At 37.1% G+C, this 12,396-nt stretch overlaps 2 protein-coding genes across 2 annotated transcripts; one reads left to right on the forward strand and one right to left on the reverse strand.

Annotated features, from left to right (window-relative positions):
• Positions 1-326: 326 nt before the first annotated feature.
• On the reverse strand, positions 327-7,939 carry sfxn2 (sideroflexin 2). Its single transcript, XM_079594579.1, has 12 exons — positions 7,746-7,939; positions 6,255-6,421; positions 6,000-6,170; positions 5,810-5,908; positions 5,510-5,585; positions 5,135-5,220; positions 4,972-5,032; positions 3,348-3,414; positions 3,189-3,238; positions 2,702-2,751; positions 2,546-2,593; positions 327-1,586 (listed from the first exon to the last, which is right to left on the reverse strand). Exons 2-12 carry the CDS (start codon positions 6,401-6,403, stop codon positions 1,487-1,489), a joined length of 957 nt encoding a protein of 318 aa, XP_079450705.1. The 5' UTR covers positions 6,404-6,421; positions 7,746-7,939; the 3' UTR covers positions 327-1,486.
• A 716-nt stretch (positions 7,940-8,655) lies between these two features.
• On the forward strand, positions 8,656-11,445 carry arl3b (ADP ribosylation factor like GTPase 3b; the record flags this gene model as incomplete). The annotated part of the gene is given in 7 exon segments (XM_079594583.1): positions 8,656-8,685; positions 8,687-8,728; positions 9,163-9,306; positions 9,445-9,561; positions 9,646-9,696; positions 9,782-9,967; positions 10,055-11,445. Coding segments are annotated over 7 exon segments (618 nt in total). The 3' UTR covers positions 10,103-11,445.
• Positions 11,446-12,396: the final 951 nt, after the last annotated feature.

The following is a 12,396-nucleotide window of genomic DNA, read 5'->3' on the forward strand; positions in this document are numbered from 1 at the left end:
ACAAGCTTGAACTCTTACGAATAGGCTATATAAATCTACAAGGTTAATGTTTAATATGCATCGAGCTATAACTACTTAAACTGCTTTGTATTAATTGTTATTGAACTTTAATGGCATAAGTTAAATGATTTTATTTCCATGTTTCTACTTTTTTAAAATGTGTTATTACCTTTGATTTATATGATCATTGTGTCATTTTTACCAGTCTTTGTCTTTCTCTTTTATGATTTGCTGAAAAGAGCAGGAATGTGAGACCTAGTGTCTGAACCACATGATAAAAGTTGTGGTAGAAGAACCAGACTATGCATGTCTTTGATGCTTTTTGTAATTCCCATGTGGATGTTCACTTGACGGATAAATATACAGTATTACCAAATAAAACATTAAACAACATCAGCTCGCCCCATTAGTTTTTTTAAGTCTATGAGTATTTATACATGTGTGTTCATGAAATATTTCATCAAAGTAAATATAATTGAACAATTCATCATTTATTTTATATATATATGCAGGAAAAATACATACATATACATACAAAACAACAACAACAAAGGTACAACAGTTGTTTTGTTAATTGATGTTGTGGAAATGTGTAAACTTGGCCTTATACTTTGTTTTTGGCCATCATGGTGAACATTTGACAAGTGCTGCATATGTACCTTCACAAAACTTTAATGATCAGATACTGCCCTCATGTGGCAGGAATGAAAAGTGAGCGCAAAGTCCTAGATAAAATAAACACAAGGTCCACTTTGGTTCAACTCCCATGAGTTATCACAGACCAGGGGTTTATTTCGACAGCTGTCTGTTTATTTTATCATCTTATAATGATGAAAACAACTACATAACTCAGATAGTTCACAGTGAGGGCAGGATTTTTTTTTCTTCCAAATTAAAGGCACACTAACTGTGAAATGCTCTTTAAAACTGATGTATAATAGACTCTTCTTTCCCACACTTTATGCTCATAACTGGTATTTCAAACATGAATGTTTATGATCTGATTGTATATTCCTGAATGTCTGACAGTTTAAGAAAAAACTGATAAAATAACTTCACTGTTGGCTTTAGAGGGTGTTAAAGCATTACACTTAAAAAAAAAAAAAAACATTCCTGAGAGATGTTTGTGGTAAATGATAGAATTTGCCATCAGAGGGAAACAGTTCTCAGCCATTACAATCTGTTCCCAATTATTCAGGAACAGATGATAGGGCAACTGGATCAGGTTTATCCAATGTCCATAAACTCTCTGTAACTCATCTATACAAATCTAACTAATTATTTGCAGCAATCAGGGCCAAATGTTTAAAAACTGTCCATGAATTATTCTTTAGTGCATTACTTTCTTTATGCGTCATGAAACAAAACCTCAATTCAAAAAGCTTCTTTTAAGCAACTTCTTTAGCAAAAAAAAAAAAAAAAGAGCTTCTGATTGGGCGATGGCTCATGCATCCAGTCTGGATAGGACAGTGTGATTGGCTGGCACTCACAGGCCCTTGTTGAAGTAGATGTAACTGACACGATCCCCGTATTGAGCAATGATGGACTCTCTGAGCTCAGGTTCCAGCTTGGTAACAGCCATAGAACTGCAAATCAATGTGCAAATGACTGATTAGTCTGATACGGTTTAGAGACCACAGTTACTGTGATAACATCTGAAAGGAGCTTTTTTGAGAAAGATAATGGATTAAGCAGCTGCAAAAAAAAAGTTGTGTGAATAAGCTTCATGCCATAATGAATCAGTGAAGCTCCAAAATTGTCTGCTCTAGTCACTTCTGGTAATTCAGACTGCCTTGGAAAGTGGTGAGTGTGTTTAAAAAATGACAAAGGTTTGGGGTCAGTAAGACATTAAGGCCTGGTTTCACAGACAGAATAGGTTAAGCCAGGAGTAGGCTTTAGTTAAATTAGGACATTTAAGTAGCTTTTTATTTAATGTGCCTTAGAAAACAATACTGGTGTGCATCTTGTGAAAAAAAATGGCAATGACATTTTAAGACACGTCAGTGCAAGTTCCTTAAATATAAGACAGCTCAAATGCATTTTTTTATGCATTTTAGTCTGGGACTAGGCTTAAGCCTTGCCTGTCAAAACAGGCATAATACTTTCATTCGGCAAGGATGCATTAAAATGATTTTAAAGCGACAGTAAATTATGTCTTTCAACAAAAGATTTATATTTTAAATAAATGCTGATATTTTGAACTTTATAAAACGATTGATTGATAATAATAAGAAATGTTTCTTGAGTACCAAATCAGCATATTACAATGATTTCTGAAGGATCATGTGACACTGAAGACTGGAGGAATGATGCTGACAATTCAGCAAGAATAAAATACATCTAAAAATCGATTAAAATAAAAAATAGTTCTTTAGAATTGTAATCATTTTTCACAATATCACCGTTTATACTGAATTTTGATCGAATAAATGCAGCCTTGGCGAGCACAAGAGACTAATGTCAAAAAATCTTTTTTAAATCTTACCGACCCCAAACTTTTGAACGGTAGTGTATATTTAAAAGATGCTTTATATGCAAACTTTACCATCTCTGAGGAAACAGTGAGCACGCTGCAGGCACCATGAAGACCAGACTGTGAAGCAGAGGAAGGCAAGTTGTCATTTCCTCTGCTGAAAGATGATCTCATATATTTGCCATATCAATCCTTGCTATTTTCAAAATAAGAAATGTGATCACTTACAATACACCAACCATCATCACTTGCAGTGGCCCATGAAGAAATGTGATTTTCTGCCACAGATTTAAAGAAACAAACAAATGCAAAGATATTATATATAAAACCATTCATCTATAGACGTTTCTAACCTTTACAGACCCAGGAATCCCAATATAAAATAATGAATGATAACAAAAAAGACTGTCTTTGTAACACTTTATAATAATTTTATTTGAAAACATTATTATGCTACACATTTCACATTAAATCATTAGTTAATGTTCATTCCAATAGTTAGAAGTGTCAACACTGGATCAACAGTAACATTTGTAACTATTATTGACCTGTATGCACTGATGATAACTGACAGTTAAGAGACCAACTCAACAGTCGTAGAGGGTTGAGAGAGAGTGAATTTATAACAGAAACACCTGCAGATCATAAACTGACTATTTTATCGCCTCTTTATTCCATTGCGTGCTCCTTGGACACAAAACACCTTAAGACTCACCTGCATGAATCTGTATTTTTCCAGCCTCTGCATAATAATGGGGAGTATGACTGGAAAGAACAAAGAAACCGGCTCAGGATTCAACATTGACCGCTGGGTGAGGGCTGGTTTATTTTAGCACTGAGATCTGATAACACTGGCCAAACTCTCTGCACTTACTCATGCCTGGCGCTGCCATGGTAACTCGAGAGATGACCACCTGTGTGATGCCCTTGACAGCTGCTTTCTATGACAAACAGACAATATACAGTATTTAACAGAGAAATGCTTATAGTGTAGAAAAACCTCTGATCATTAAACTGATTATTATAATCACTAAACTGAAATCTGTTTAAACAGATGGTTCTGCTCATAAGTTTACATATTTTACAATGATGTAGTGGTTATAAATTATAATAATAATAAAGTATTAAGGACATAACTATGTAGGCATTTAAACAGGCATTTGTGTAATTTCTGTTATTCATTTTTCAATTAAATTTAATGTAATCTTCTGGAATATATGCAGCTTCTTCAGGCCAGTGCTAAATAAAGAATAAAATGTTTTATGATATATAATTTTGTAGAAATTATAAACATCTTACAGATTCTGCAAGGAGAATGTTAAGAGCAGAAATGTAACTACTTTCATCATAAGATGTTAGTTCATGATAATAATAATAATTTGTTACATATATAAAGTGCTTTTCTCAGCACTCAAAGCGCTTTTCATATGGAAGAGGGGGAATCTCCTCACTCACCACTAATGTGCGACGGCAGTCATATTGCGCCAGAACGCCCACAACACACCAGCTTATTGGTGGAGAGGAGACAGAGTGATGAAGACCAGTATATATGGGGATGATTAATAGACCATTTTGATGGATAGAGGCCAATGGCCAAATTCGACCAGGATGCCAGGGTTACACCCCTACTCTTTTTCTAAGAACATCCTGTTTTTTTTAATGACCAAAAAGAGTCAGGACCTCAGTTTAACGTCTCATCCGAAGGACGGTGTTTTTAGAGAGTATAGTGTCCCCATCATAGATGTATACGTAGATTCCACATCCCAGACACGTCGGCAAGTCCACCATCTTGGAACGCTCAGCGTGTCTTCACTCATAGTGACAATCAATAATGCCACAACATTGCGCAGCTTCTGGTTGTGAAACCGTCCACATTTAAATTCCTGAAGAAATGGGATAACCTTTCACAGGTGAGAATGCGTTGGTTTGTGTTTTTATACGTATTAACTCAATATTACAGGTTTTTACTATGGTACTTTTTAATGTTTTTACTTTTACTATGGTAACTTTTTAAAGCTGTGTTAGCTGACGCCTTCGTCTTCTTGTATTGTGCAAGTTTAGCAAAATGACTGCTGAAGTCTATTGCAGATATAGATATTCATATATGGGTCTACAGTTGCCGACGCTCAGTCAACTTGCTCTTGAATGTACACGGACTGGCTTTGACAGTTCCAATATGGCAGATGGCTTACATATCCCATATCCCATGGCCCATAGAATCAACGTTAATAAGGTATCTATATATATATACCCATCTCCCCACTCCCCATCACTATACTGGGGCATTAGGACCCACATAGACCGCAGGATGAGCACCCCCTGGTGGCCTCACTAACACCTCTTCCAGCAGAAACCTAATTTCCCAGGAGGTCTCTCATCCAGGTACTGACCAGGCTCAAGTTCAACCCTGCTTAGGTTCAGTGGGCGACCAGGCGAGAGCTCCAGAGTGATAGCTGCTGGTTGCATCACCCTGATACAATCAATAAAATGTCCCTCACCCTTGAGTGGCCCAGTTTATTTCCATCTTCATCGGTCACAGCAATGCCGTTCAAAATCTCCCTATATAGGAAAGAATAAACCTGAATATACTAATATCTAGACACGTGAACCTACTGAGTAAGACCAGCCAAAACAACTAGAAATTGAAAAAGAGGCTCTCACTGTTGTCTCATCATTGGAATGTTCACACAGTTAGCAGAGGCCACGGCAGCGAACGGCACCCAGCGGGCCACCAGTGGAGGAGCTTTCTGAGGAGATAACGGTTAAAGATGCTGATGCTGACAGATAAAACTGATGATGGAAAATAAACTTTGAATTATTTTTACTTTTATTTGGTATTTAATATACAAAATTGTCATAATTTTGTGAAATACAGTTACAAATTACTGTTACAACTGGTTTCTTTTTAATATATTTTAAAATGTAATTTATTCCTGTGATGAAAAGCTGATTTTTCAGCAGCCATTACTCAGTGTCTTATAGTCTTCAGTGTCACATGATGCTTCCCTTAAGTGTTCATTTAAGGCTGAGTGATACCTTTGTGTAGAGGTTCAGCCCCACTGCAGTGGCCAGCGCTGTGCTTGTTGCCGTCACATAAGCTACTCCAATCTGCCTGGGCAAAGAAGATACACACAACACAACCAAAACCCATTTTTGTTACTGAAGCGTATCTGTTATTTGAAGCTCCTTTCCAGACATCTGTTAATAAATCGCTAGATATCATGGGACAGTCACATTTTAAGTGGTATACGCTTTGCATACCTACCATATGACCCAGTTCTTCTTATAAGAAAGCAAAGTTCATGGAAAGAAAGAAGTCAAAGGAACTTAACTTACTTTGGTGTGATGGGGGAGGCAGCATTGCGATTGGTGTAGTTGACCAGAGCGTTGAAAGACTGGTTAACCCACTGCCAGAACACTACAGCAGGAACTGTCCTACATGACCATACAAAATGATCGGTTAATCTTTATAATATACGATACCTAAAATAACTATAATAAAAACTAAAACATTTTAAACGCTGACCTGTAAAACTGAAGCATGAATCCTGTGATGGCCATACCCCCAGGCACCTGAAATGACATTCTCCCTATCATGTTCATCCTGTCACCCGTGTCGGGGTGAAATGCCGAGTCATACAGCTTCTTGGCATAGTGTAGCTGCTCCTCGGTTGTGCCTGGAGGAATAGAGCCAGCTCTGAGGGAAAGAGGAAGGGACAGAAAGTAAGAGACAGGAAGAAAAGCATAAAGATAACCTCATCAAATCAGTCTGTTTCTTCACCTGCAGCTCTCCACTAACACTTTGGCTTCATCTAGTCTGGAGTCAGGTAGCAGAACAGTGCGCCAGTCAGTGATGTTGAAAAAGTGTTTGAGACGGCCCATGAACGTGGATTGATCCCAGCGTGGGGCGTCGATATCAAAGCCCTTCATGGCTTGGTTCTCTCTCTCCTTCCAAAGAGCCAGGGTAAAAACAAGACAAAACAACAAATATTCAATACATCAATGGTTTCCAGTTCCAGTCCACAGAGAACAGATCAAACTAAGGTCCATAGAACAAAACAAATGTGATTTGGTTTTGAATGAAAACCATGTGACTAAAGTGGTCTGAAAGTGTGTTTAGCACAAATCAAATGCTATTTTTTTTTATTCACAAAAGATGAATTTATATTATTGGGTGACCTAAAAAATGTGGGCTCGTTCTCTCTCCCCATTGTGTTATATTATTTTGTTTAACTGGTTTCTCATTTAACAAAGCAGGGTATCTCCAAATGCTATGAGAAAAGCCAAAAATCATAGCTCTCACGGTGAGGCCAGCTATGCAAACAGAAGTATGGATTTCCGGCAAAACAGACCAGGACTGTGTTTCCCAAAAGCCTAAGTTGATCAAAGATCAATTACAATCAATGGTCTCTACAATCAACTTAGGCTTACAGTGCTTTTGGGAATTATGTCTTGACTAGTAAAATCAAAAGCTGGACTCCTGAGTGTCTGCCCAACTTATCATCAGTTTAGTTCAAAATTAAACTTTTTCATAAAAATTTACTTCACAAACAATATGGCTGTTTAAAAAACAATTTAAGGGATACTATAGTATAAATATCCTTACACTGCAACATCAAGTGTACTTTGCATTAAACAAGTAACATGCAGACTGTAATGTATATCAAATGTAAAGCAATGTATGAGCAAAGCAGGTAATGGTGTACCAGATTAGACATTTGTAACATCACTATTTACAGCTGTGAATTGAAAGCACATGTGCACAAAAAAAAGGCAGTACACAAAACAAGCAGGCATTCAAATACTGATTTTCAATAGGTCCAAACATGTCAAGACATTTTTAATTGTTCCTTACTGGTTTAACCTGATTTACTGCTATTTTAACAGAAAGATGTTTAAAACATACACTCTATTTAAAATAAAATATCACCAAACTAATACAACTATGCACAGCTAACTATACCAACTAGGCTATGTTACCAACCAGCTTAAAGGAAAACACAACTCGCCATGTCATTTCTAAAGTGGCATAACAAAGTATGCGTGCGCTTTTAAAACATAAATAATTCTCAAACATTAAGAAGTTTTAATTTTCATAAAACCAGCCCTGCATTAAAGTGACATTAGAATCATGCAAAGTAGAAGGCAGTCTTATGGCTGTATGTCTAGCAGCTTGGATCAGTTCATGTTCACTGTACACAAGCACACGGATATGCGCTGCCAAAACAAATCAGACAAAACCATAAATATAAAATATGCCACATTAAAATACCTTTATTTAGCGACTTGATACTCTTGTTTATATCTCGTGGCGCTCCAGCAGTAGTAAAAAACAATGAAGTGATGATGTGGGCTTGCAACAGTAGACGAGCACGTGGCATTCTATCTTCCAATCCCTGAAGAGAATTATCTCCCTCCCCTACACTAGTGATAGGAGGAAGTCTGGCTGGCTCATTTGTCATTTCCGCAAATCGGTTACTTCAAACAGTAACTGTTTCATGCGCTAAAATGTTTCCAGTAAAGCATTTCTAACGTGTGGTGTGTGCACAAATTACGTGTATACTTTTTACTATGTAGTTTCATTCATGCAATTTCGTGCATCCCAGTTCCATTTCCAGACGAAAAAAGCATTTAGAACACAGTTCACTGTAAATGCTAAATTACAAATCGGACTTGTCCGAAATTTACGATTCTCTCGGCCCACATGAGTCGTTAGCTGAAATCTGAATAGCATATTGGTTTTATATTTTCCCATGTATTTATTTTTACGTCATGTAGCCTAGAACTAAAATACTATAGAAATTGTACAATGTGTAGCCTAAATGCTTGCCTTTTCGAAGTAAATTATTTGAGTAATCGGATCAGATTCGTGAACAAATCGTTCAGAGTAGGTTCAACCAATTGATTGATTGATTCAAAAGACTCGTCGTGTGTATTTATATACATCATTAATACAGTAGATCACATTAATCTGTATACATAAATAACCATCTCATATGGATTTGGTCACTGAGTTAGTAGCTTTTAAAATATGTTTTAATTTCTGTATCAAAATATATCATTTATAACGATATTAATTATCATTAAAAGTTATATTTTGTTAGTTTAAATCATAGGTTTAAAAAGTTCGCTTTTTTTCGTGAACTACGTCAATTTGCGCCCTTTGGAAACGCACGTAGGTAATGCGTACTACGTCATCGTCTCTTCCCCCTAGTAACCCTCCGCGGCGTCTCAGGGAGGCAGAATCACAAGATGGTGAGTTAAAGCGCTTACAATAAACTAATTATTACCTGTAGACGCTTTTGTGTTTGAGATTCAACGTTATCCTCCCCTTCACATTGTGAAATGCAGTCATGTTAGCCGTGTTGTCCGAGGAGATGCGTGGATTGTTTGTATCGACTGCTATTAAAGATGAGCAGCGGTTCTCGGTCGTGGATGAGATTAGCTTGCAGGACTGTTTAAGTGTCACGACTGTTCGAGAATCGCTTAAGCACATGTTATGTCTCTTTTTATGCCTATTTTCGGGGGGAAACTACATCAATATATTTTCTACATCCCTTGAGTAATAATTGATTCTCTTGAAAGTTGAAACCTGTTTGTTTGTTGATGCTCGTGCGTATGACGTCATGATGCAAGCATTGCATAAACTCAGAGCATCGTATAATCTGCGCTATTTACTTGCTTTTTAGGGGTTGTTATCAATTTTACGGAAACTGAAAAGTACCCCCGACCAGGAGGTGCGGATATTGCTTCTGGGGTTGGACAACGGTGGCAAGACCACCTTACTGAAACAGTTGGCATCTGAAGACATCACTCATATTACCCCAACACAGGTGACACAGTTACTGTAGGCTAACTGCTGCATTCACATCTCAGAAGAAGGCGAATTAGATTTAATGCATATGCAAAGCAAATTACTGGATCAGCTATGTTTTATTACCATCGTTACTGTTTCTTTTTTTTTGTTCTAGGGTTTCAATATCAAGAGCGTCCAATCGCAAGGATTCAAATTAAATGTGTGGGATATTGGTGGTCAACGAAAGATCAGGCCCTACTGGAGGAACTACTTTGAGAACACAGATGTTTTGGTGAGATCATCCATCTGATTAACAGTCATCCCACAATCCACTTTAATTCCAAACACTTGTTTAATTGGATCTTTTTGATTTCAGATTTATGTCATTGATAGTGCAGATCGCAAAAGATTTGAGGAAACGGGACAGGTGATGCTTTGTTGTTATGATTGATTTACTGTTCCAAACTATTTCTGCTCTCAGTGTTTAAATAAGTGAATTGATCTGCATGCAGGAGTTGGCTGAGTTACTTGATGAAGAAAAGCTGAGCGGTGTCCCAGTCCTGGTGTTTGCAAATAAGCAAGACCTGCTCACAGCAGCTCCTGCATCCGAGATAGCCGAGGGTTTGAATTTGCACACTATCCGAGACCGAGTGTGGCAGATCCAGTCGTGTTCTGCCCTCACTGGAGAAGGAGTCCAGGTCACTTTAGTACACATATTGACAGCAAAATTTGACATTTGTCCATTTTTACAATTTCGACTAAATGACTCAAATGTTGTGTTTCAGGATGGCATGAACTGGGTCTGCAAGAGTGTGAACGCTAAGAGGAAATAGAGATACTGTGGCTTTCACCCTGGACGCGCAGAGGGAATGTAAAAGTTCATGAGTTTGAAAAAACTGTCAGTACAGAAAAGTATTTGCACCACTTCAAAACTATTTAAACTCACTTTTGCCTCTCTAATGGGTCTGCTATGGTCCTGTATTCATACAATGAGTTCAAGATAATAATATCCTTTCTTTTAAACTCAAGATTAAGAATGTACATCCATGTGATTTCACATTATAGTCAACCATGATTTGACTTGGTTTCTTTAGTACATTTCAGATCTTAATTCATTCTGCCTTCGTTTCTTGAGATGAATGACTTGTGTTTTTATAATAAATGTTGTAGTTATTTGTTAATGAGACATTTGTAGAAGTGGCAGCCTTCATCATTCAATTCAACTGCTGTCTCTTTGTAGTTAATCGAAGGTCATTTCTCCTGAGAGTAACAGAGATACGAATGAATTTACGGTGCGCAAATTCAGAAACATCAGTATGTACAGAAGAATAGGGGACCATCGGCAGGATATAAAACACATTTTTGATAATTAAATGTAAATAATGTTCCACATAGCAAATTATTTTCTGCATATATTCTGTTGAATTTTACAAATCCAGCATTTAAGGATTTCTTAGAGCTCTATACTGTAAGTGGCCTGTACAGCTGTAATCTATACACTGACGAGTACAAGAGGAAGTTTGTGATCATCACACCAAGATTATTTCTGTAGTGTCTACGAATGTCCTGTTGTGTGAGAAATTGCTGAAGCATACTAAGTAAAACACTGAAAATATGTGCAAGTGTGACGTTTTATTGGTTAAAGTAATCATACAATTATGTTTCTGTTTTATTTGTTTTCTTTATTTGATTTGAAATGGATTCACTGCACCAATGCTTATACATTAGGATATCTGTCAGACACACACCTTCACAACATATGGTGTTGACACAGGCACAACGACTCGCCAAGACACACTTCACATACACCTACACTCACATGATATTGCTTATTATCCAATACCATTCTGAAACCATATGGTGTATTGTTTTGTGCTGTTGTATTACCAGTTAAAGGCACATTTTAATAAAAATCTTTCAGAATACATAAATGTGGTATAGGTGGCACTATTGACCATGTTTACCATCCTGGTATTATTTTGTTTGTTGAGTTCCTGATTTTCTATTATTCACTGACCTTCCAAGGGTAAATAAACAGTACTGTGCAAAAGTCTTAGTCCACCATTAGATTTGTTGTTTTAGCAATAGTATAATGATATATAATTGTTTCTCAGTCTCTTTATTATGGAACAACCAGAAAATACAGGGTTCAAGCTCACATTTATTTGTAAAGCACATTTAAAAACAACTAGTTGACCAAAGTGCTTAACAATGTCAGGATACACACACACACAAAAATAAACACAGTAGAGAATGTCACAGTATAAAAACTCAACTCAAAATGAAAGATAGGGTGGTTAGGTATTAATAGGGGGGAAATCACAAAATTAACAGCTTCTATGGTCAAGTATTTAGTGTGACCTCCCCTTACACTTGAGCAATAGCAGGACCCCGGCTCTCTTAAACCTAAATGGAATGGAACCCTAATGTAATTGTTAACATCTGTATTTGTCCTACTATTTCATGTCAAAATGACTGCTGGGAAAAAGGTATATTACACAAGGGTTGTGCAAGACATGCTTGAGTATTACATACACATGTTGGAGTTTAATTCATTGAAAGCTTACCAACTTTCAACCACATGATTCAATTCAAAATACCAAAGATACCTCACAAAAAGAAATGTGAGGAATTAGGAGATGTCAAGGACAATAAAAAGACTGATGGGAAGTTTCTCAAGAGTTTCTTGAGAATGCTCAGCATCTGGCAGCTTCATCGGTATGCCAAGATGACCCTTCTACTGTCCGAAGAAGCTTGATCAGGAATGGTCTTTGTGGAAGGCAAGCAGCCAAGAAACCACTTTTTTAAAAGAGTGAAAAGGCTAAGGTATGCTAAGGCTCACAAAGATTGGAATCAGTGGAAAATAGTATTATGGAGTGACGAATCCAAGTTTGACAATCTTGGTTCCAATCATCAACAATGTGTGAGAAGAAGAGTTGGAAGAATGAGTGCTTGCAGTCGTCAGTGAAACATGGAGAGTTTTTTCCTGGTGTGGGGCTGCATTTCTGCAATGGTTTTGGTGATATTGTCTGAATTGATGGGATCACGAATGCTGAAAAGTACAGACAGGTTTTAATTCATCATGCCATTCGTTCTGGAAAGTGCATGTTTGGGAATGGTTTTATTT

The sequence above is a fragment of the Phoxinus phoxinus genome (assembly GCF_949152265.1).
Source record: "Phoxinus phoxinus genome assembly, chromosome: 21".
Lineage (NCBI taxonomy): Eukaryota > Metazoa > Chordata > Actinopteri > Cypriniformes > Leuciscidae > Phoxinus > Phoxinus phoxinus.